Here is a 26,421-nt window from a genome sequence, read left to right on the forward strand (position 1 = left end):
ATTAATCACTTTTAACATCTTATAATTAATGTTATAAAGGAAGTATAGCAGCATACCGTTTACAGCCATTGTACAACAGTCTCCAATCTTTGTGTTGTACCAAATAATGCTGTAAAAAAGAAAAAGAGGAAAATTAAAATATTTATTAACACTTTTTACTGTTTAATTTTAACTTTACACAGTTTCAGAATAATTCATAAACTGTGTTTTTTCTATTGTTTTTTAAAAGAATTTTAGCTGGTCCATTCTGTACGATGATTTTAGGAGACTTAGGTGCAGAAGTAATCAAAGTAGAAAAGCTAAGTATGTCATGAGTTTTATTAAAATAGTATTTATTAAATATAGTAAACATAAATGGTTATTTTTAGTTCATACTAACTGTGAAATGTATTGATATAAAATGGTGGTTACTTAACCAACAGCAGTTGTACATTGAAGAAAGGGGATATGTTATTTTTATGTAAGATGAAACTAATATGCACAGAAAACTGACACTGATCCTACACTTAATGCAAAACAATTTTTGCACAGTTAACATTTTTTTAGGCAGAACTAGTAAACATTTTGTAAAGCATATGGATGTCCACTTTAGTTGGATTCTATTCTGCTTGGAGATCAACAGAAATGAGTTACCTGACCAGGTCACCAAATCAGCAGTATCTCTGAATATATCATAGTAGATCTTTACTGATTTCTGATGTGATTCTTTAGGTATGTTTCTTACTCTGGCAGGCAATGACACAGATATTATATAAATTAAACCTGTGATGACACCTTGGCATCTAATTTACATAAAGTTTGTTTGGAGAGGTTGGCTTGGCCAAACTCTATCTAGATCACAACATAACCATGTTACATATACTCCTGAGAGTTGAAGATTTTGCTTCTATGAATGATGTAATTTTATTTTAATGGTTGAACACTTATTAGTTAATTTGCCCATAGTTTATCAATGAACAGTGTAGCACTTTTACTGCTTTTTTAGCTGTTTGACTTACCTACCTTCCTTACAAACTATATTGAATGTTGTTACCATTTTTGTGATTGATTAACAGTAACCACTTTCATTTTTTGTTTGTTTGTTTGTTATTTGGTTTTTAGGAGCATTAGCAACTAAGGCCATATTGCTCCGGGATATGCGGTGGTTTCCCTGACCTTTCCGCATCCTCTGTATTTGGTGGTGACGGGCTCGAACCCCGGTATAATCAAGAAGCATGTGCTACTCCTTCCCACCTGGCTACGGAGGCGCTTCATTTTTTGTTGCCTTGATGAAATAGTATACATTTCATATATGATGCTACTGATTTCTTTTTTCCTGTCCTGTTATTGTGTTATACATAATACCATGTCTTATCACAATTTAATCTTTAAATAAAATATCTGTTTATACTACAGGATGGCCACGTTTGGTCAGAGATGTTTACAAGATAGAAAATACAAGAATATTGCTGCTGTAATCTTGAACTTGGTGTGTTATGGCTCTAGATGTGTCTTTCTAGATGTGACTAGTCATATCTAGAAAACCCAGGTCTATAAAACACCAAATCAACATATCATTTGGGAAAGCACTGTCAGTTGCTTGTGATTAATGATGATATTTTGATTACTTATAAGATTTTGATGTGACATTTTCCTGCACATGCAGAATCCTACATGTTATTAAGGTGTTCCAGTGCACCAGAACGTTGGGGATGGGTCTAATTTGAGACAGATTTTAGTTGGTTGTGGCAGCTCGTCATCCTTGGAGGCATTTGGCTCTTTACTTCTGTTCACAGAAGTAAGGAGTACTTAAGTGATGATTACAACTTTCATCAGTATTTTCTTTTTAAATATTCCAAAACATCCTGGTCCAGCAGTTGCACCTATATGTAGTTGGGAGGATTGCTTTGTCCTTTCTGTATTTTTGTGGTGAGCAGGATTTGGACTGCTTAGTTGGTGTCTTATTGCAAGCAGCAGAACAGTTTGTTTTGCCTTGTATTGCACTATTTTCAAAAATAATAATATTGGCAAAAGGTTAACCATCATTTATTTAAAATAGGCTATCTGGTGAGGGACCAGTAAGTCCTGAAACAAGCTGTTGTAGCAGCATCTCATCTTTTAAATAAATGGCAAATTAACCATTAGTTGTTTCCATTTGTTTGAAAGTATTGCAATGTCAGAAAAACTCATCGTGAGGGCAAAATTTGTGCTGCTGCGAATGATAATGCCATTGCATTAGCTAGTGAGTTTGATTCCTGCTGGCCACAAAAACACGTTGAAGGGACAAGACAATCCTCCCAACTTGTTATAATTTCAATAACACCAAATAGCATTAGCTGTTTTATAATTTTGAAGTTTAATTAACTGTATAGCAAATTTTCATTTGTGTAAAATATCTAAAATGATATTTTACACAAACGAAAATAGCGAGTGCACAGATATGGAAGGTAAGGTGTACTTACCTGCTACCATCACCTAATTTTAGCCCAAGAAAAAAAATAAAAATAAAATAATGCATCTAGTGCAGCTTATTTTCCAAGGAAATGCTCCTACCCCACTTCACGTTAATTAGGGCTGCCAAAGGCAGTGGTCCTTGCCAAAACAGTTTACTAAAAGTGCCTACCAAATATAAATAAATCTGTATCAGTTGATTTCACATGACATCTACTAAATAACTTTTTGTTAGAGGCAAATTCCTTAAATTTTTCAAATTTTTGTATGTGACATTACAGTGTATTAAATTTAAATAAATTGTGTTTGAACAGTTTAGGGTCTAATTCTTGTACTTCATAGATCTAATTGTTACAGGACAGATATTTGTATCAGTATATTTGAAACATATAAATTTTTAAAATTTGTCCTGTGAGTAGATGGAAAAAGGTACAATGCAGCCCCTCGGTGGTTTGAAGTTGGACGACAGCAGTACCTTACATTATTCTCTCTAGTGGACACGTAAAACTTTGCATGAGCAGGCATTTTATCTGCCAATCAAAATGTTTGGAATAATGTTATGTAACATTACGACAATTCAGTGATAACATTATTTTAATGTTAAATAATGAAAAAGAGAATTTTTTGTAACATTATTGAATAACAATGATTTGAAACATTATTCCATTCCTGCTCTTTTTGGATCTCAGCAGCAAAGTAGGTATGAGTGAATGATATGTAGTGACATTTCATTTCTCACTCAGTAAATATTTCTTTTGTCCATAATGAATTACAGAAACAATTCATTTAAGTCGTATATTAAATACAAATCATTAATACATTAATAATAATTCATGCAGAGAGCCTAACATAGCTATTTATATTGTAATGTAATGTAACTGGTCAGAACATGTAGTGTGTCACAGTAATGAGTGTTATCTAGAGTCACTAGGTGACACTGGTTACTGTGTCACCTAGTGACTGAATGATATAAGGCTGACAGGTTTGGCTAGTTTAAGAAAATTAAATTTTTAAATTCAGTTGTAATTCATTTCCTACAATCACCTAACTCCAGACCTGTATGCAGTGATCAAGATATGGCAATGGTCAGGCCACATTTTAAGTACTACATTCAGGTCTGGAGGCCTTGTTTTAAGAAGGATGCAGAACTGTCTGGAATGATGGTACAGAGAAGGGCAACAAGATTGGCGAGGGAAAATAAAAGGGAACTTTTACCAAGAAAGGCTTTAATTCTGCAAATTACAGCATCTGGAGACTAGGCACCTTCAAGGTGATCTGATTGAGGTGTTTAAAGCTTTGAATGGCTTGAGCAAACTCGGTGCTATCTGTAAATGCATATGGTAATGGTAAATCACACTATCCGTAAATGCATATTGTAACAGTAAAACAATTTCATTACATCAACCTTATTCTTAGGTGAAATATCATGCAGTGTGTGCCAATCAGTACTTTTACTTTCAGATGAAGGGGATGAAACTAGAAAGTGGGGCCCTCCATTTGTTGGAGAAGAGAGCTGCTACTTTTTTTCAGTTAATCGCAATAAAAAGGTATGTTTTAATAGGCATTAATTAAATAAATAACTAAATTAATTAAATAAATAATAAATAACATTAATTAATTAAATAAATAACACTTAATTTTTTTATTCTAAGAAATACTGTGTGTAAATTAAATACTGTACTTAAATATTCAGTTACTCTTGTCAGTTTTTTGCTATTTTTCAGAAGAAGAAGATAATTAAAAGTGAAGCTACTTTAATGGCATAAAGTAAATTTCTCATATCACTATATGCTAATGAGAGTATTTAAAATTAACAACAAAATCTTAGTTACGTTTATTTTATAATATTAAAATGAATTTATACATAAAGAAAAAGAACACCCTCTCACAAAATAAAATTCTTTCAAAGAATTTTGTTTCTTTGTAAAAAAAGAAATCCTACTGTCAAAGTAAGATTTTTTTTGTGTGTATATGTGTGTTTTCTATTGTATTATAAGTTTAAGATTACAGGCTTTGAGATTAAAAAGGACAAAAAAAAAAAAAAAAAAAAAAAAGACTTATTTGTAGTGCCTTTTCAACTCCTAGATTGTTTTCCATTGTCTTTGCCAAGTTTAAGCACATTGGATTGCAGTATACTAATGGCTGACATTAGTGTTAGTAGTGGAAAATGATGCACAAGCTTATAGAGCATCAGCAAAAAAAAAAAAAAAAAACACTTCCCGCATCACTTGTCCATCTCCTCTAATAATTTATCTAGTTCTTCCTTAAATTTATTCAAACTACCCAATTCTGCAACACCAAATGTAAATCTGAAGAAAAACTTTAGCACATCTGTCCTACAACCATCCTTCCCCAATTTGAATTTATGTCCCCTCATGCGTGTAGTCTGAGCAAGAAAGATTCCATCAGCGAGATTACTCAATCCATTCAAAGCACTTTGAATGGACTTACAATTAGGTCTCCTCACAGGTGCCTAGTATCCAGATGTTGCAGTTTTCAGAACTGAAGCAGCTCCTTTTAAGAGCACCCTTTTGTTCCTTTCAGTAATCTTGTTGCTCTTCTTTGGAACATGCCTGTTCCAACAGATCCACACTCCCTAAAATGAGGCTTCCAGACTTGATGCAGTACTCAATAGGGCTTACAATACCGGGATCCCAGTAATTTTTTTCCCGGTATTTATACAAAAAATACTGGTTTTTCGGTACTAATTAAAAAAAAATAATTATTTATAATTTAATCACATAAAGGTTATAAAATCACCTTTATATGATTATAACATCATTATCTCTACTAGAAAATGTTCGATAAATCATCTATAGGACACCATGCAATATTGCAACCTGTCCACAATTCTCGGACAACTTCATGTCTGACCGTATAGTAACTCCCAAGTCCCGTTCCTCCGCTACTGACTTTAGTTCAACTCCACTAAGTGTATAAGTTATTTTTAGGTTGCTGTTCCCCAGGTGTAATACCTTGCATTTTGCTGAATTAAAGCATAGCTGCCACTTTTCTGACCATCCCGGAAGTCTATCTAGGTCACTCTGAAGAAGCTCTGCTTGGCGGCAACCATTAACTGATCTTTACATCATCTGCAAATTTAGACCTCACGTCCTCCATCCCTTCATAAATGTCATTTAAGATAATCAAAAACAGTGGTCCCAATACTGATCCTCTGGGAACCCCACTTCTTACATTAACCCAATCTGAGGAATAACCATTTATCACAACCCTCTGCCTGGTGCCCTCAAGCCATTGTGCTATCCGTCAAAGGATTTTCCCTATGATTCTAGCCTGCTCCAACTTATAAAGTAACCACTCATGTGGGACTAGGTCAAATGCTTTGCTGAAATCCAAATAAACAATGTCGAAATTATTCCCTAAGTCCAGCTCACGAGTGACCTGTCAAAATGCCTAACCAGATTTGTTAAACATGATTTCCCCTTTACAAAACCATGCTGTGTATCCTACAGAATTCCATTTCCATCTAAATGATCCTGAATTCCACCCTTGATCATTGCCTCCATGATTTTCCCAACTACTGAAGTTAGGCTGGCCGGTCAGAAATTTCCTGTTACACTCCTAGAACTGCCTTTATGGTTCAATGCACCCACTTGTCGCCTCCTTTAAAATTATAGGATATATGCCATCAACCACAGGAGCCTTACTCGCCTGTAGGTGCAAAAGTTCTCATTAAATAATCATTTGAAATTTCAACATCATTAATTACATTTTTTTCAACTTCACTTCCATAATATCTCATCGACACAAAGGGTTTTTTTATGTAAATATTGATGCAAAGTAACTGTTGAGTTCGTCTGCAACTTCAGCTGTGTTATCTAATATTATCCCACGTCCATTACATAAGGGTCCAATCTGATTTGTCCTTCTGTTCTTTGCATTTATATATGTGAAGAATTCCTTAACTGCATTCTTTGCTGTCTTCTTTATTCCCACTCTTTGCTCTCTCCCAGACTCAGTAAAGATACTGTAGTGAAAATTATACTTTGCTTAATAAAACATCTTTCTCCTTCAGAAAATGAAGAACATAATTCAACCATGGAAGACCAACATGGAACAGAACATCAGTGTTCTGCAAATTCTTTCCAAAATAAGAAATTGCTTGACTCTAATGAGATTTTAAAAGATGAACTTGAGTCAGAAATTAATGAAATACTCTTAAACTATTTTTGCTAAAAAAGTTCAAAGCCTAGAAAACATGGACTGAGATCATCTACCATTATCTCAGTACTATTGTACTGAGATAATCGTAGAATCTGAAAGGGTGCTTTCTGCCGCTAATCAAATACTGGTACCAAATCATGTACCAAAATTGGATTCATTTTAAACGATCATACTATTGATTGTTTATGTTTTTTAAGAGCTCACTTTATTCTGACAGGTAGTGTGGATGCTTAAACATAACTAAACTTTGCAGTAACAATATGTATTTTTTGTTTTTAGAATAACTGTATTTTAATGATTTTTTTCAGAATATTTATTATTGCAATAAAGTTTATTTAAAACATGAATTCAAGTAATTACAGTACTTGTTTTTTTCATTACTTTATTTCACCTAATTGTCATCAAAATTTATTGAGAAAAATGTTTATTTTGGGAATACCGGTATCCTGGTTTCATAAATTAAAAATGCCAAAATACCAGTATTAAAATTTTGACCAGTATTGTAAGCCCTAGTACTCAAGATGTGGCCTAACCACTGCCTTATACTATGGGATAATTGCCTCATTATTCCTGCTAGCAAAATTCCTGTATATCATTGACAAAACCTCATGAGTGTCCAAGTACCTGTCTGCACTGCTCAAAGAACTTCATCTGACTACACAATTATCCCCAGATCTTTTTCATTCCCACTACCCTGATTTTGTTATTCTGGAATTATTGCTACCTATTTGCAGTACCTTGCATTTGTCAATGTTAAACTTCAACTGCCCCTTCTCAGCCTGTTCTAGATAATTTTTCTAGATAATTTTGTAGTAGAATACCCTGATTACTGTCATTAGCCACCATACCAACCTTTGTATCATCTCAAACATTAAGCCAGATATGCCTTCATCTATTATATCTAATAGTTCCTTTTGGCCCATCAGTGTGCATGTGATTTGGATGTATGAGAATGGATTTTGTTCCTGCTGTAAAAGATTATTCTGGTTGTTAGAGTAGCTATTAAAAATTGTAACGAAAGTATGGGGTTTGGTTTTTTTTTAGTGATTTAATAGCACTGTAGCTTTAATTTGTACAATGCACCACAAGTATATATTATTGATTTTTTCCTGTGCTATTATTTAATATTATGTGATACTATGTTTCGCTATTTGCATAATCTTGATATTCAGCTGTCATATTTGCTAGGAGAGCAAATGGTACTTAGAGATTACCATTAGGAAGATATTTTACTTTTCCATAAAACTATAGCACTTTGAAAATGGGACCTCGTGTACATGCCTGCAGTAAATATTTTTTCAATAAAAAGTTTAAACAATAGTTCTCATAACACTTGCTACTTGGCTGCATTTTAATATATTTCCTTAATTTTTTCTTGACCCGCCAACAGTGCAATAGTATAAAATATATTTATAATTGAAACAAAATGAAATGCACTAATAAAGTGAGACAAATGAAATGAACTGGGGTGGTGAATGAATGTGTTTGAAATCTTGGTGATAACTAATGCTAATATAATAGAGATAAATATGGTTTAGGTGTGATGGTATGTGGTTAATATTCATTAAGATGAAAATATAAAAATTATATTAAGTCACTGTTTGGAAAAACAGTGACTTAATATAATTTTCCACAGATTGGAAAAATATATTAGCTTTCATTGACATTAGCTTATAATATTTATAACTAAGTATCAACACTAAATTATTAGCTTGTGGTATTTCAGAATTCTGTCCACATTTTGATGGGGCGGGGCTAAAAAAAGAAGGGAATTCTTCATTCTGGGCACCACTGCTAAACTTTTGTAGTTTCCAATCCATCTTAGCATCCTCCTCCCTCATACTATATTTTCTTAATGGAATGAGCAGCAGCCCAGAAAGTAAGTTGCTGGGGATTTCAGGAACTGCTGGGAGTCATGAAACAAATAAATGCAGTCAGACCTCTCTTTAACGAACTTCCATATAGGAAATTTTTCTATGTAGTGAACTTTTTTGATTTCCCCCGGTTATTACATTGAAAATAATTTTTGTATAACGAAGAAAATTTCCATATAACCAACTGATTTCGAGAGACCTGGGTACACATTGTTTGCACATCTGGCCTTTAGGCAATAGAGCTGACTCTGTAGAAAGCACAAATTAAGAGCTAAAAGGATTAAGAATTAATCACTTTAGCTTTTAATAGCTAAAGGGTTTAATTCTTAAGAGCATTCCACAATTTAGTATTGCCCATAAAGCCATTACTGTACCGAGAAGTCCCGCTGGTCAACTATCTATGTGTTGTCCACAGTTATTGGCAAAGATTAAGGCATATTCTTGACACAGACATTGGCTCTGGTCAACTTGTTTTCTATTGTAAGCACCCTATTAGAGAATTAGGAGAGTGATTTTCCTTTATCCGAGAAATTCATCTGTTGTTTTTCAGAAATAAGTCATCCACACTGTACTAAATTTCATTTGTCTTTATATGGTAGGTACAAGTGATCCCTAAATCAGTTTTGTTTTAACTGCTGTGCAAGTAACCTTACAATGTATAAGTCTTAGACTCTAAGAGGAAGTCCTTGAGTGTAGTGGAAAAAGTGGAAGTGCTTAATAGTGTAGATTGGGGCATTAAAAAAAAAAAAGAAATCACTTTAAAATTTGGTATCCCTGCCAGTAGTGACACGGTTTTCAGAATGTCAACCATTTTGAAAAACTGTGTTTTGATTCTCAAATTGTTTGAGGAAACGGGACCCAGTTGGAAGCATTTACCCCAGAGGCTCACACCTGTTGAGTATGGGCTTGGCAAACCTAGGGTCCTGAGCTGGACATCATCATTCTTCTCTTTCTTTCTTTCTTGGTGATTCCCTTCTACTTCTCTCTTTCTCTCTCTCTCAGGTTAATGCTGGAATTTTTATTTTTATTTTTGTTGTTTTAGTTAATAATAATAATGCAAAATTATGTCTGTATAAAGCTGTTTTTAAGTGGGTAAAGTTGATTCGAGACCAAAACATGCCAATATCAGGTGAAAGAAAAGGCTACGTAGTATGCATCTTTTCTGGGGCATGAAACATTCCAAGCCAGTACTGGTTGGCTGGACAAATTTAAAAAGTGCCATTGCTTACTCGAAAAAGTTATTTCTAGTGAAAGTGGGGCTGTAATTGAAGAAGACTTTACCCATTGAAAAGAAACAGTTTTGATAAAAATTATGGAGGACTATGAGCCCAAAGACATATTCAACATTGATGAAATATTTTTCAGATCTATTTTTTAAATGTTTGCTGAACAAGACACTGACTTTTAAAGGTGAAAAGTGTAGGTGGTAAAAAGAGTAAGGAGAGAATTACAGTCTTGGTTGGTGCAAATATGCCTGGTAATGAAAAACTGAAGCTTTTGGTAATAGGCAAAAGTAAACAACCCTGATATTTCAAAGGAGTAACGTTGTTAGAGTTGGACTACAACAAAAAAGTTTGAATGACAAGTGAAATTTTTGAACAGTGAATTTTAAATTTCGATAGAAAGATGACAAAAGAAAACAGAAACATCGCTTTGATTGTCGACAACTGCCCACCTTCACTCAGTAATTTCGAAACTTACAAGTGTGAAGCTTGTTTTCTTCCCTACGAATACCTCTTCTAAACTGCAGCCAATAGACTAAGGCATCATCGAGAATTTGAAAATGCACTACCAAAGGTGCATATTGAAAAAAAATTGTCCTAAGAATAGAAACCAACCTACCTATAGATTTGCAGATGTTCATATCAGAGTTGGCGAAAGTGTGGACTTAAGATGTAATGGAAACAACGATTAAGAATTGTTTCACAAAAGCAGGTTTTACTAAAACACCAATTAACAGCGATGAGAGGGATGAACTACTACAAGACGTTGAGCAATCTTGGGAAGAACTCCAAGCAAAAGGTTTGATCAGTGGAGAAATTGTTCTTGAAGAATCTTTAGGGGTTGATAATGGTGTCATAGTAGCTGAACATCCGAGTGACTCCAACATTTTGGAGATTATTCAAAGAACTAGTGACAATATCGATGATTAGTTGAATGAAATGAGGGCAACGAAGGCAATGAGTGCAATATTAAACCTTTCAAACGCGAAATGAAATGTTGGCAGCATTTGAAACTTTGTGTCAAGGCCTTCAGTGTGAAGGAAATGTGCCAGAAAATATATTTGAGTGCTTAAACAAATGCGAACATTTTTATGAATGATATACAGTAAATCCAGTGTACAACAAAAAATAACCAAATATTTTACAACATACTTCTTAAAAGTATACTAATATATTGTGTGCATTGTGTAAGTAGTAATTTCTTAATATGTGATATTAATTAATTCTTTTAAAATGCTAGAAAATTTATTCATTCCCACTTATTTTTGATTTATTTCCCATATTTTACTGTATTTTTGAACATTGAATTACAGTATTTTTTATTGTTGAAAAGGTCATATTTCTTTATAATGAAATTTCTGTGTAACGAATTTTTTCAAGCGAACGATCAATTTCGTTATATGAGGTCCGACTGTACATGAGCTGTGTTGCAGTAACTGAGAGTAAGAACAGGTGTATGTATATTTGCATGTACAGGAGTATGCTCCTGTACATGCAAATATACAGGAGTATGCAAACAGGAGTATGCTCCTGTACAATGCTAAGAGTATAGTAAATAAATTTGATGAATTTGAATTGCTGGTTAAGACATCCAAGGCAGATATTGTTGGGATATCAGAGATGTGGTGTCACTCAGATATAAGGGAAGCAGAATTGGAATTTGGGGAGTACAATGTGTACAGAAAGGATAGGAAGGGAGGAGGGGTTATGCTGTTAGTAAAGAAACACAAAATCTAAGGAAGTGCATCCAGATGGACAGTGCAATGACATAGATGGACAGTGCAATGTTGAGTCAGTTTGGTGTAACATAAGCACTGGGAAAGCAAAAATGAGAGTAGGAGTTTGTTATAGGCCTAATGATTCTGATGAGTACAATGAACAATTATACAGAGAAATAGAATGGACCAGTAAATCAGAGGGTCTTATAATGGGAGATTTTAACTTCCCAGATATAGACTGGAACTTGTGGGTTGGTCACTCGCACACTAGCAAGGCTTTTGTGGATTTATTGGATTGTTTTCTACAGCAGCATGTTAGAGAGGCAAGCATTCATATATGGTATCCATATATGCCAACTGATTTAGCATATATGGATACCTACAAGACCAGAGCCTTCATTCGCTGTATGGTCAAGTATTATTACTGTTTGATAGTATTGATATAATTATTTTTAAAAATTTGTTTTTTGTAACCTTGTAACATTCCTCTTTAGAAATTCGTCTGTTATTATCTCATAAAATGCCTTCCAAAGGTGGGCTATAAAAAAAAAAAGAAAATTAATAAGATAAAGCATCACTGTATAATGTGCACTGTTTGTTCTCTCCATTGAATATGACAGCAAATTATTAATAATTTTTTGTAAACATTGCAGAATAGTAACATAATGTGTCAACAAATCGCAGTCAGTACTATGAAATATGTTCAGATATATTATGAAATATGTTCAAAAAAAGGCCAAGTCACTGCTCAATAAATGAGCAGCGACTTGGCCTTTTTTTGTGTATCAGATTTTTGACAAGTTTCTTATGAGACTGGCTTCTATTAAAATGAAAAAAATATCAACTGAAAGTAGTGATGTTATTGCAACCACTGACAATATTTCTGTTGAGAGAATGGGTAAATATTTTGTTATTACCAAAATGAATGTCATTATTAACTTAAGAGTAGTCATGATTTCTGTGGGCTAGGATTATTCTTCCTTTGTGCAGAAAAGTTACAAATACAGTAGAGAATATTTCACTATGTGTGTGCTTGCAGGAAGCTTAAATGGGGTTTACATCTTCTTAGGTAAGCAAATGATAATTACAAGGATCACTAATAGCATGTCTGATCATGATGTAAAATGATCAGCTACTTTATTCAACAATCTGCCAATCTTTTTATCATCTACAAACTTAGACCTTAAGCTTAATACTTAATATGAATACTGAATACAGTAAGGAACCCAGCATAGAACTATGAGTGACTCTATTGATAATGTTAGTCTAAAAAGAGAAGCACCCATTAAAAACCAACCTCTGTTTCCTACCACTCAACCATCCCTTTATCGAACTTACCATAAATATCACATTGCTCCAATTTGCACAAGTCTTTCATGTGGAATGGTGGCAAAAGCTTTACTGAAATCTGAGTATATGATGATAAAATTATTTTTTGCTTCCAGTTTCTTTGTTACTTGTATCATAATAGTTAATAAGCTTGGTCGCAATCTGATTAACTACTGTTATATGGCAAACTATTAACTATTAGTTATATGGAAAATTCAGCATGGATTCCCTTAAGAAATCCATGCTGAATTTGTCATATAACTGCATTCCTGTCTAGATGATCCTGCATTACTTCTTTAACCACTGGCTCTGTTATTTTCCCTGGAATTCTTGTAATCTGCTTTAGCTTGCCTATCCCTTTATTAACTTGATTGCAGATCGCTTTGTACTTAAGTTTCTGTGACCCTTGAATTAATTTGTAATTATTCCAGGAATTTTTCTTCTCTGCCATACAACAGTTCATCTGACATCCATGGTCTAAACCTTGATCTAAATATGTCAGTGACATTTTGAGTAGGAGTGTGAATAGAGACATTATCAGGCCAAGACAGAACTGTGTTTGGGAATTTTCACAATGGCTGGTGCCTTCCTGATGAAGTGGTCACTGTGATTCCAATAAGCTTTCTCTTTTGATTTATTTTTCCTTCTTAGTAATTGACTGTGTTCACCCAGCAGGTTGGGAATGGGGTGGGTCTTAGCATAATTTCAAGCAGCATTTGTTCTAATGCTATCACAGAATTCCATACCTCTGGGTGAGTGCATGCTCTAGTTGGCCAACTTTGGTATTTTTATTTTTATTAAATAGTCCCCTGCTTTTTTGTGTTTGTATGTAGGTAGCAATTAGCTCCTCTTTAGCATTATTTGTTGCAATTTGCAATTTTTATAGTATTAAGAGTGCTTAATTTTGTACATCGTAATGAGGCTTTCAAGGAAAGAGTAAATTACCATCTGACATGTTTTTTGATATTAAAGCCTGTAAAGGGAAGTTGAAACTGCTGTGCAAACATATTAATGAACAAAACTTATGCCACATTTTTACTTGCAAAACTGCTATGGAATCTTCCATCAAACCAGTGAATTGCTAACACTAAGAAAATAATTATTCATTCAATTATTAAAAATGCTAATAAATGTAACATGACATGAAGATCAATAATCCCTTCAAAGCTGCAGGTCAGTGCATAAAATGTTGTGATAAATAAAAAGTAATAATGAATAAAAAAAAAAGGTCTCTGTTATAAAAATAGTCTTTTAGAATTACTGAAATGGACTTGTAATTTTTGGATACTACTTTTTTTTTTTTTTTATAACTACTATTCAATAGCCTTCGATACACCTCAGTCAAGTATTGCACATATATCCAAAATGATAATTTCTGTTTAGTTCATGAAGAAATAAATTGAAAATCAAAATAAATTTTATTGTTTTTACACATTTTTTCAGAGTATTCTGCAGCATATAATATATATATATATATATATATATATATATATATATATATATTCTTTTTAAAAAAAGAAATGAGTGAATTTAATTAATTGTAGGGCAGTTAAAACTTCGAAAAGTATATGAGTAGTCAGTTGTTTTATAAATGAGTAAATGATTGAAATAGGTGCTTTTAATGAAGAAAAAAAAGTTTACATAAAAAGAAAGCTGCTCTTTAAGTTAGTCATACTTTAAAGGTTTATTTAATTTAATACTTCATGAAAATTGGGGCAAGTTACAGGAATTAAATTGAAAGGAATATTTTGAAATGCCTGTGGAACTTTGAAAGCTGCATATTGGATGTTTGAGGAATGATATCATACTGAAATGGGTGCTCATACAATTTTATTTTGTTTATTAAAATAAAATATTTTCAGATTTATATTACAATATGAGTAGAGCATATTCTCTGAAATAAAAAAAATTCTCCACAATTATCCATTAGGTATGTTCCACTATATACATGTAGTTCTGGTGTTGCAGCAACTGATTTTTTGTCAATATAGTGTGAATAAACAGAGAGGAATTGAGGTATTGTACATTGTAAATATTGCTGGTGAAGTAAATAAAGAATATAGGAGTGCTTTATTCAAGGTTATTTGCTGCATATTTACAGTGAATTATATTGCAAAGTATCTAACTATCAATTTATTATTAAAGTTATAAGTGGATTTTTGGATTTGTTATGATCAAACAGAATTGGGAATTGAGAGAATCTGTTTGGTAAAAGACATTCTCCAAAATATGTGCAAATTAATATATTCCTGGGTTATTAAAGTTATGGCATTATTAATGGGTATATTGTTATACCCTTTAATGATCATATATTAAAGGAGAGACTCTCTAACAGAGTCTCTCCACTCTCTGGCTCATGGAGATTCTGTTTCTGCTGTATGCTTTTTCTATAGATACTTCCATGGGTGCTGTTCTTCTGAATTGGTTTCAATAGTTCCCACTCTCTCTTCCAAAACAATCCGAACATGTGACCAACCAGTCAACATCCTTTTACTGTCCAACTTCAAACTCGCAGAAGCAACTTTTCTTCTTCCTCATTTATTCATTCAACTTTTGTTTTCTGGAACACCCTTCATTCATATGTATTTCCTGAAACACCCTTCATTCATATGTATTTCCTGAAAATTACAATCTGCAGAAATTCAAGTCTAAGATCAAGTGTCTTCTTCTCAACCTTCAACCCATGCACAGTACTAAGTTCTATAGGTTCTAATACCTCTTGTTTGGGGTTTTCTTAAAAATATAAAATAAAGTAAGCTCTTTGAGCAATGTAGGCAGGCTATCAGAAGTGCACATTGATTTCTTTTGATGATGGATATGAACTTTACAGTTGGGCCCAAAAATGCAATTATTTTATTTTATTTTATTTTATAGATAGTATTGATCAATTTACATCTTTAGTGTTGTGCATATTTTTAAAAATCACCTTTCAGGAAGGATATGGACCATTTGGAAAGGGTACAGAGAAGGATAACAAAATAAGTTATGGACACATGGGGTATTCATAAAAAGATAGACTAGTTCTGTTAGCTGCATTTTTAGAAACCAGGCAACTGTGTGGTGACCTAATCGAGTTATTTAAAGCCTTCAGAAGGTTAAACTAATCACTGAGGCATCATATAATTTAAATCACTGCATTGCAGAGATTTGAATTAAGAAAAGATAATTACTGACTAAATGCAATGAAATTTTCTTTTAATAAAAAGTCAGTGACTACTGGAAAAATTCCAACTGGTCTTGTGAAAGCTTAAGAGATACTGGACAAATATAATTAAATTAAAGATATAAATGAAGTATACATAATTATATTTAATATTATTATTATATTTTTTGCTTCCATTTATTTTGCACATTATTACCAACAAAATTAATATCCTTCCTGCAAGTTGAAGCATCTTGCTTTTTTTTTTTTTTTTTTTTTTTTTTTGTGGTATGGAAACAGAAATAAAAGGAAAGTGAAGATGTTCCTTCTATATGATATTTATTTTCACAATTTTTATTACAGCTTTTTTCCAGTATTTGTAAATTTAATGCACTCATCATTTTCAATAATAATTGTGCTCATTGTAGTTAAATTATTTTTGTTTGTGTGTATGTTTAAGTAAGATTTTATTTAAGAAACTGTTTCCAGACTCTTAGTTTTATGTTTATGGTAGTAATATTTCTTTTTTTTTTCCATTTCCAGAGCATTGCTGTAGATTTAAAGAATCCATCTGGATGTGAGTTAATTAGAAAGGTTTGGAAACTTCTTTATTATTAGCAATGTTGGAATTTCAGTAATTTGTCAGTGCTCTACTAATATTTCTTAATGATTTTTATTTCTGTCAATGGGTGTGGCTAGTGTATCACTTCATGACATATAATCTTTTTTTTCATAATGTGTGTTTGTTGAGGACACACACACTATACCTCTGAAGAATAAACACCAATAAAAGAATGTTGTCTTCAAATAGAGCACTCTTTTCAGATGCCAGAAGAGTTAGTCCTGAATGCAGCATTGACCCAGGAATGAAAGAGACTATGCCATCAAAATATCTTTGCTATAAGTCACAGAAAGGTCTGCAAATGGCCAAACTGACAAAAACTTATGGCATTTGCTAATTGTTAATTCATAGTTATTCTAAGCTTTTTTCAATTTTTATAAAAAGTTATTGTAAGTACAGTTGATCAGTTAGTTTGTTATATTAACCAATACCTGTGTATGTTAATATAAAATGATATATTAAATGAAGATAGCAAATGCGAATTAATCTATTTATATTTAGTTATTCAAAGCAGAACAGACCAGAAAATATAAGATTTAGGTGTAAACTGGGTCCATGATAGGAATTCAATTTAAAATAGATATGAATTGATTATAAAAGGATCATGTTTTATTAACTCAGTTCAATTTTGGATCACATTAGTCATACTTACTACTTACATGAGATTTAAAATGCACTCACAATGACCAAAGTAAAAACTAAACTATTTAGAAGCAGTAGCAACTACTTAATTCAAGGTTAATGATAATCTGGTGATTCCCCTAAAGAATGAGCAATGCAACCATTCTCTCAACCATCAGTACACAAATAGTGATACTGAAGCTTGGTTGTGAGAGAAATATGAGTTTATATTATTAATTAATTTTACTGCTTATCATAGCAGTAAAATTATTATACTATTTAATGATATATTAATTTTAATATATTATTAAATTATTTAATTATTATTTTTTATAATGTTTAATAACTAGAACGCCATACCAGTGCGTACCGACTGAATATTGGCTCTGAGTGTGATTGATGTGAAAATACTTTTTGGATTCATGCTTAGAATAATAATCATTCTACTTGTCAGAAATCCATGTGGCTTCCTATCATTTTATATTCATTTTTCACTTTCCTCACTGTCGTGCTGGTTGACAAGGTATATCAAAAAGCATATAACCTGGCATTTCAATATTTTATTTCATCATTGATAATTGGATGGAAGAAATGGGTACATACTTTTTTCTGATTCCAGGCTGTTATATTTTGGTTCTTTCATTTCTCCATATTTTTCTTTCAGCATTTTCCTAATAATTACCAAACAAATTGTTAGGTCAGCTTCACAAATTAATAGAGGTTTTAGCACCCACTTTTTAGTTTAGATAGGAATTAAAATAACAAAAACAGCAATGATTGCTACTGCTTAACAAAACATGCTATGCCATGTCTCATTTTGTGAAATTATCCTAAATTAGTAAATAATTAATCATTAAATAGAATTTCTCAAATTAAAAATCTTTAAGTAATATGATTTTCAGAGAGAAGCATTTAATCCATGAATTTTTTTTTTTTTTTTTTTTGCTAAATATGGAGTTACAGTTCCTATATATATCCAGTACGAACCTTTAGTACAATTTTGGGGAAAAAAACTACAGACCAACTACAATTTTTGGATCAACTCTGCAATCCTATCAGGCAAATAAGATTGTAATTCAATTAGAAAAATCAGTGACTGCTTCTTTTTAAGAAAGATGGGAACTGAGCTTACATTTTGTTTTGGAGCAGTCATAAATGCGCAGTACTTATATTTATTTTATGCTTCATGTATTTATGTTTTTCTTACTTTTTCAGAATTTTGTGTATATATTTTTTTTTTAGATAAAGAAATATGTAATTTTATTTTAATTGTACTTATTAACACTAATTCAAGTGTTTTTAGTTAGCAGCAAAGAGTGATGTTCTAGTGGAGAATTTCATCCCTGGAAAGTTGGATCAAATAGAACTTGGATATGAACATTTGAAAGAAATTGCTCCTCAACTTATATATTGCTCTATTACAGGTAAATAAACCTCAGACATATGGTTTATTACAAAAAAAATTCTGATTTTTTTTGTAATAATATTTCTGTATTTATGCTGTTTTCTTTTTTTTTTTTACATTTTCAGAATTTTATTTGTGTAATTCAGTGATAAAAGTTAATGTAAAACAAAGTAGAGTAAGTCCCTGAGTTATGTAACTTCAGACTTAAGTAAATTTTTTTTCATTTTTTTTTTTTTTTTTTTTTTAGGATTGTAAAATTTAAAACAGTAAAAAAAATAAGCAATCAATAATGACAAACACAGCACTTACAAAATGCACAAGTGAGATATGGAGTAACAAGTTTACGAAGCTTAAAAAATAGGAATGCAGAGAGGATTCAAAATTTATTTGTTTTTTATATGACTAAAGATTTCAGTGAAGGGGACACGCATTTCACCAAAATAATGTAAAAACCCACAGAATTCCAGCTATTGGTATTATCGAATGCAATAAGATTGCACTTACTACACATTTATAATAGATTGCACTAACAGAAAAGCCCAATAAAACGGAAACTGCAAATTGTTTTATGGTAGTGACCTCCAGAAATGTGCTTTAGTAAAATGTGAGCTCGTGTGAGGTGATAATAGTGTGTTTCCGCCTTAACCCTGTGAAGTTTGTTATAGAAAATTTCATTTTTACTATTATCATGCTGCTGACTAAGAGAATAAATGACAGCAGTACTGGTAAATCTACCAAGAAAAGGAAAGTGATTGATTTGAATCAGAAAATTAAAATAATGATGTATGAAAATGGTCAAACGTTAACAGGTATTGTATGGAATTTAGATTTGTCAGTGTGAACAGTGAACCCAATAATAAAGGACAAAGACAGAATATGAGAAGTGGTGAAGGAAGCAGCACCAATAAATAACCAAGACTATGAAATACATACCAGTTTTTACAGTACAATAACATATGTTTTTTCTTCCTTTTATGTTTTCTTTTCTTATGTGCCACTTCAGCTACTTCACCCCTGTCCCCAGATAAAGTTTTTAATTGACCTAATTAAAAATATGTAGCTAATATATAACTAATTAATTGAAAAAAATATAACTATTTTTCTTCATTCTTCTGAGGATAATATGTAGTTTTTGTAATTTTGGTGTATAGTAGCAATATTTTATTAGTCATTCCCGAGTTATGTAAAACTTGACTTACATAAAAAGCCCTGGAATGTATCTCTTACATCTGTCAGGAACTTACTGTAAAGGAAAACACTAAAATGCAACTTTCAATCTTGTTAGAAAAACACGGTTTATACTGCAAAGTTACTTAGTATGTGTTGACCATACCAGCAAACAGGATTTCATTTAATAAAGTAGTGTGTTTGCCAGTATCGTTCAAACTTGCATTTTTAATATTCTTAGATGATTCATTAATAATCAAACTCCATGATTTATTTCTTTCATTATTGGCCCTAATGATGATTAGCAGATGCTGTTGATTAAAATGTTTATCATACACTTCTAAAGCAAGTAGGTTTTTGTAGTGTGATTGGCAATGCCAAACTCTTGCTGTGATATGATTGGATGGTTCAATAATGAAACTCCAGAATGTATCTCATTAATTTACCTAATCATGACTAATCAGAACTGTACATTATGTAAATTTTAAAAGTGAGTTCAATCCCCCTGCCCCTAGCTTCAAGCTTAGGAGGTAATGCCTGTAATCACTTTGGCAACATCATTTATAAATTTAACTGCAGATGAAAAATAAAAACTTTATCTTCTAATTAAAGTGTTCAAGACATGGGTGGTTTTTTTTTTTTTTTTTTTGTTAGTTGTTGGCGCATCGGCTTCTGTGGCCATAATGCACCTCCCAAGGTTTTTGCACTACTCTGATCCAAGCCTGAGGTGGGATTCAAACCCGCGACCTTTGGGTTGCCAGGCAGGCACTTTACCCACCTAGCTAGCCTGGTCAGTAACATGGGTGGTGATGGTACTCAATTGAGAATACATAACAGCAGACTTCTCTAATGAAGAAGTGTTATTTATTTGAAGCATAAGAGGATGGCAGCTAGTTGTGAAGGATTTCACAATATGAGATGTTATCATAATGTGCCTAATATTCAAGCTTTAGCTTGTCTTAAAATTCAGCTATGTAGTAATGTTGCATTTTCACTAAACAATGTCATAATTTGAGGCTTTATGCCCTAAAATTTTATTAGTGTTTAAAGTATTAAATGGGTTGGGTAAATGAAATGCAATGTCCATCCCTATATCCATAGCAATAACTTGCCCTTATTGCCATGTTGCTCCAGTTTGTACAGTAGTCTTTAAATGTGCAACAGTATCAAAAGCCTTCCAGAAATCCAATTATATGATATCAAAATTATAATCCAGTTCTCTGCTCATTGTATCATAGTAGCTTATCAGATTGGTTAAGTAAGACCACTATTTAACAAATCCATGCTGTGACTGCAGTATAATTGCATTCCTGCAAAGATGGTCCTGCATTACTTCTTTAACCAGTGATTCCATTATTTTCTCTAGAACAGACATTAAATTAACAGGTGTTAATTTAATTGTGTAATTACTCTCTCACCTTTTGATCCTTTATGAATTAGGAATACATTTGAATGCCTCCAGTCCATAGGGACCTCCCTTAATATAATTGGATAGATTCCATCCACCTGCAGGTCTCTTTTTTATGCTCAACTTCAACAATTTCTCTTCCACTTTCCTTTCAGTGGTCCCAAAGTCTTTTATCTTCATGTTAGAGTTTGATAAACTTCTGGCATCCCCTCCCCTAAAGAAATTCTCATGTGTGAATGTAGATTCAGGATACCTATTCAATTTTTCAGCAACCTGAGCAGGTACATCAACATTTAAACCACTGACATCAAGTTGCCCAATGTGATTCAATCTCTTCCTTCTACTGTTAATATCAACACAGAAGTTGTTGTTTTTTTTTTGGAGCATTAGCAACTAAGGCCATATTGCTCCGGGAATATGCGGTGGTCATTCCCTGACCTTTTCCACATCCTCCGTATTTGGTGGTGACGGGCTCGAACCCCGGTCTAATCAAGAAGCGTGTGCTACGCACTGCTGCTCCTTCCCACCTGGCTACGGAGGCACCACAACACAGAAGTCTCTACTGTTTTTGTTTGCATTCATTGTCAGAGACCTCTTATAATCTATCTTAGCTTGCTCAGATTACGAACCCGAGGGGGCATAAAATCAAATTGAGGAAAGACAGTTGTAGAATAGATGTGAGGAAATTTACCCTTAGCCAGCAGGTAGTTGATTGCTGGAACAAACTTTCAGAGCGAATTGATGTGTGAAATTGGGGAATTTTTTTATTTTTTTTTCTGATGCTGTATAAGCTTTCTTTCTAGCATCATATGCCTCTACTAATGCTAAACTCCTTTGTGACTTGATTACAGACTAATTTATATGCATTTCATGCACTTTTCTTCTTTGCCATGTGTCTGAATAGTTCATCTGACATCCATTTAGTCCTTGAACACTATTTCTTTGTTGATATGAGAAGGCTAATAGCTTCTTTTATTACTTCCCATTTAGAATTTGCTTTTGATAACATCATCAGTTGGTCTCACTGCATAGAATTTAAAAACCGTCTGAGACCCCTGTAGTAACTCTTATCAAAGCAAAAGCTTTTCCTTTACCCTTGACAGTAGTTATATCTTTAAGAATTCCACGTTAGTACACTGTGTTCACTGCCACCCAGTGGGTCTTCTACCTGCAGATTCTTAATACATGAGGAATCACTGCTGGTAACTAGATCAAGAGTATTGCTTCTTGTTGTTGACTCTCTTAACATGCTGCTGCTGTAGAAAACAGTCATTCAAGGAGTCTACAAAAGTCTAGTGTGTGAGTGACCAATCCACAAATTCCAATTTTTTGGATAGTTATAATTATGCATTATAAGACATTCTGATTTACTGGCCCACCTTATTTCTCTATATAGCTGTTTAGTATACTCATCACTGTTAATAATAGGCCTGTAATACGCTCCTACTCTCAATTTTGTTTTCCCACTGCTTATATCACACCAAACTGACCCTGGCGCCTCCGTAGCCAGGTGGGAAGGAGCAGCAGCGCGTAGCACACACTTCTTGATTAGACCGGGGTTCGAGCCCGTCACCACCAAATAGGGAGCATGCGGAAATGTCAGGGAATGACCACTGCACCGGAGCAATATGGCCTTAGTTGCTAATGCTCCTAAAAAACCAAACTGACCAACATTTCACTGGTCACCCATGTTGACTGGTTGCATTTTCAGTTGATATATGTTTTTACAGTTCATTTGAAATGTTTGCAATTTATTTTTATAGATATGTTGCTATATTGATGGAGAATGAAGGGAGAATTAATTATAGTGACTTTTTTTTAAGGATTTGGTTCCACTGGACCTTACAAAAGTAGAGCAGGATATGATGTTATCGCAGCATCTGTTGGAGGACTTGTTCATATTACTGGACCAGAAGATGGTGAGCCTAGTAAAGTTGGAGTTGCCATTACTGATTTGGCTACAGGGTTATATGCACACGGAGCAATATTGGCAGCCCTTCTGCAGCGATCTAAGACAGGAGAGGGTCAGAAAATTGATTGTGACCTGTTATCTACACAGGTATGTAATAAGAGTGGCAGTAATGTCTAGAGGACCATAATTTGAAAGCTTTCTTTCAAGTATTTTTTAAATATATTTGCTTTTATTCTTAATTAATTTTTATATTTGCTTTTAATCCACATCTGGCATCACTCTGTTTAATCAATTTGCTCCTGAACTGCTCTATCCATCATGATGTAACTTGTAATTTGCTTTCAAGAATACTGTTTTGTTTTTTATAGTATCCCCATTAAAAAAAAAATTGAGAAATCTTTGGTAATTTTACAAAAAATGAAACCATAATTTGAAAGCTTTCTTTCAAGTATTTTTTAAATATATTTGCTTTTATTCTTAATTAATTTTTATATTTGCTTTTAATCCACATCTGGCATCACTCTGTTTAATCAATTTGCTCCTGAACTGCTCTATCCATCATGATGTAACTTGTAATTTGCTTTCAAGAATACTGTTTTGTTTTTTATAGTATCCCCATTAAAAAAAAATTGAGAAATCTTTGGTAATTTTCCAAAAAATAGGTAAAATGTAGTAACAAATGTGAAACACATTATATTAGAATAAATAAATGATGCTAGGAAGCAGAATTTTGTGACTTTCACATCTCAAAAAAAAAAAAAAACTAATAATCTTTCCATCTGCAAATACTGGATACACTCTCTGCTTTGGTTACTCTTCCAGGTAATTGTTGTATAAATTCTGCTTCTTTGCATGGAAACTTTGGTTTTTGCATTCCACTTAGAAAATGTGCAATTTATAGACAATATACTGATGCTTCATCGCCTTAGTTTTCTTGGTGTTTGTTCTAAACAAACACGTCACATCAAGTTCAAATTCATTTAGAGAGGAATATTACTTTTAATATTATTATCTTAATATTACTCGGAATATTACTATTAATGTTAATAGTGGCAGATGATGCAAAAAAGCAAACTTATACATTATCATCCAAAAATCACACCTTCCCACATCACCTGGCCAACCCCCTCTTAATAATTTGCCTAGTTCTCCCTTAAATTTATTCAAACTATATACTTTCACAACACTAGATGAAAGTCTATTCCAACAATCAATTGCCTGCTGGCTGAAAGCAAATTTACACACATCTGTCCTGCGAGCATTCTTTCTCAATTTTCTCTTGGCAAGAGAAAAGATTCCATCAGCATTTAGCTTCCTCAATCAATTCAGATCCTTAAATACTTTAATCAGATCTCCTTGCAGATACCTGGTTTCCAGGTGCTGCAATTTGCAGAACTGATGCCTTTCTTGATAAGAGTACCCTTTTGTCCCACTAATTTTGTTTCCCTTCTCTACACCTGTTCTAACAATGCTACATCTTTTCCAAAATGAGGCTTTCAGACTTATGTATGCAGTACTCAAGATATGACATAGCACCATTTCCTTATACAACAAGATAATCACCTCCTTATCCCTGCTTGAAAAATTCCTGTATATCATTGACAGAACTCCATGAACTGTCTTGGCAGTCCCTTTGCACTTTTCAGAAAACTTCATTGCTGATGATTGCACAATTACCTCCAGGTCTTATGTTCTCCACTACTCTGTGAATAACACAGCACACAGTTAGCATTAGCATTAGCATTAGTAGAGGCATATGATGCAAGAAAGCAAGCTTATTCAGCATCAGCCAAAAAAAAAAAAAAAAACCCACTCCCATTTCACCCCTCCGTTCGTTCGAAATACCTGTCCAGTTGAGCTTTAAATTTGTTTAGGCTATCAACTTCAACAACAAGTGATGGAAGTCGGTTCCACCAACCAACCACCCGCTGGCCAAAGGCAAATTTCCGCACATCTATCCGACATCCGTCCTTCCTCCATTTGTATTTATGCCCTCTGAGATGATTATTCTGACCAAGATGAAGAATCCCATTGGCATTGAGCATGCTCAAACCATTCAAAGCCTTATACACCTCTATCAGATCACCTCGCCGGTGCCTAGTCTCCAGACTCTGCAATTTGCAAAACTTAAGCCTTTCTTCGTAAGAGCAACCCTTTGTTCCATTTACTAATCTTGTTGCCCTTCTCTGTACCCGTTCCAGCAGCTCTACATCCTTCTTGAAATGAGGCCTCCAGACCTGTATACAGTACTCAAGATGTGGCCTAACCATTGCCTTATACAAGGGAATAATCACCTCCTTATCCCTGCTAGAAAAATTCCTGTATATCATTGACAAGACACCATGAGCTACTCTTGCAGCTCGTCTGCACTGCTCAGAGAACTTCATATCTGCCTGCACAATAACCCCCAGGTCCTTTTCATTCTCCACCACTGTCAGTGTAGTACCGCAGAGTTGATACGTTGCTCTGGGGTTACTGTTTCCCATATGTAGTACTTTACATTTGTCAATGTTAAACTTCATTTGCCACCTCTCAGCCCATCTGTTCAACCTTTCCAGATCCTGTTGCAGCAGCATAGCGTCAGTAGTGTCCTTAACGACCCTGCCAACCTTTGTATCATCTGCAAACTTGGACATTAAACTTGATATCCCATCATCAATATCATTCATAAACACCGAAAACAACAACGGACCCAACACTGAACCTTGAGGAACTCCACTAATAACATTAGTCCACGTTGAGCAGTGTCCATTGATTACCACTCTCTGTCTTCTGCCACTCAACCATCCCCTTATCCATAGCAGCAATTTGCCTCCAATGCCACACTGCTCCAATTTGTGCAGCAGTCTTCCATGTGCAACAGTATCGAAAGCCTTTCTAAGATCCAAATATATAATATCAAAGTTATTCCCTGCATCCAGTTCTTTTGTGACTACCTCATAGTATCCAATCAAATTGGTCAGGCAAGACCTGCCCTTAACAAAACCATGCTGCGTCTGACCTATAACAGAATTCTTGTCTAGATGATCCTGCAGTGCTTCTTTAACCAGTGCCTCCATTAATTTACCTGGAACAGAAGTTAAACTAACAGGTCTATAATTACTTGTGTCAGCCTTTGATCCTCCTTTGTGAATTGGGGTTACATTTGCACATCTCCAGTCTATGGGTACCTCCCCTGAGTCCAAAGAAGCTCTCATAATTATGGCTAGGGGTTTGCATACTTCCTTTGCTGCCTCCTTTAATATAACTGGATAGATCCCATCCACCCCAGGTGCCTTTTTTATGTTTATCCTCAACAATCTCTCCTCCACTTTCCTCTCAGTTATTACAAAATCATCCAGCTCATTGCCAATGTTTACTTTACCTACATCATTCTCCTTCCTGA

The 26,421-nt window shown here is 33.6% G+C and overlaps 1 protein-coding gene across 1 annotated transcript in view; it reads left to right on the top strand.

Annotated features, from left to right (window-relative positions):
- Window positions 1-26,421, top strand: part of LOC150090947 (succinyl-CoA:glutarate CoA-transferase) — a 79,942-nt gene that overhangs the window by 15,688 nt on the left and 37,833 nt on the right. Inside the window, exons 3-7 of the mRNA XM_090380784.1 lie at window positions 230-303; window positions 3,892-3,977; window positions 16,445-16,495; window positions 18,448-18,568; window positions 22,948-23,183. Coding sequence (XP_090236910.1) covers window positions 230-303; window positions 3,892-3,977; window positions 16,445-16,495; window positions 18,448-18,568; window positions 22,948-23,183 — 568 coding nt within the window. The remainder of the gene's footprint in view (window positions 1-229; window positions 304-3,891; window positions 3,978-16,444; window positions 16,496-18,447; window positions 18,569-22,947; window positions 23,184-26,421) is intronic.

This window comes from Mastigoproctus giganteus, chromosome 1 (assembly GCF_048544385.1).
Source record: "Mastigoproctus giganteus isolate SK-2022 chromosome 1, ASM4854438v1, whole genome shotgun sequence".
NCBI classification, from domain to species: domain Eukaryota; kingdom Metazoa; phylum Arthropoda; class Arachnida; order Uropygi; family Thelyphonidae; genus Mastigoproctus; species Mastigoproctus giganteus.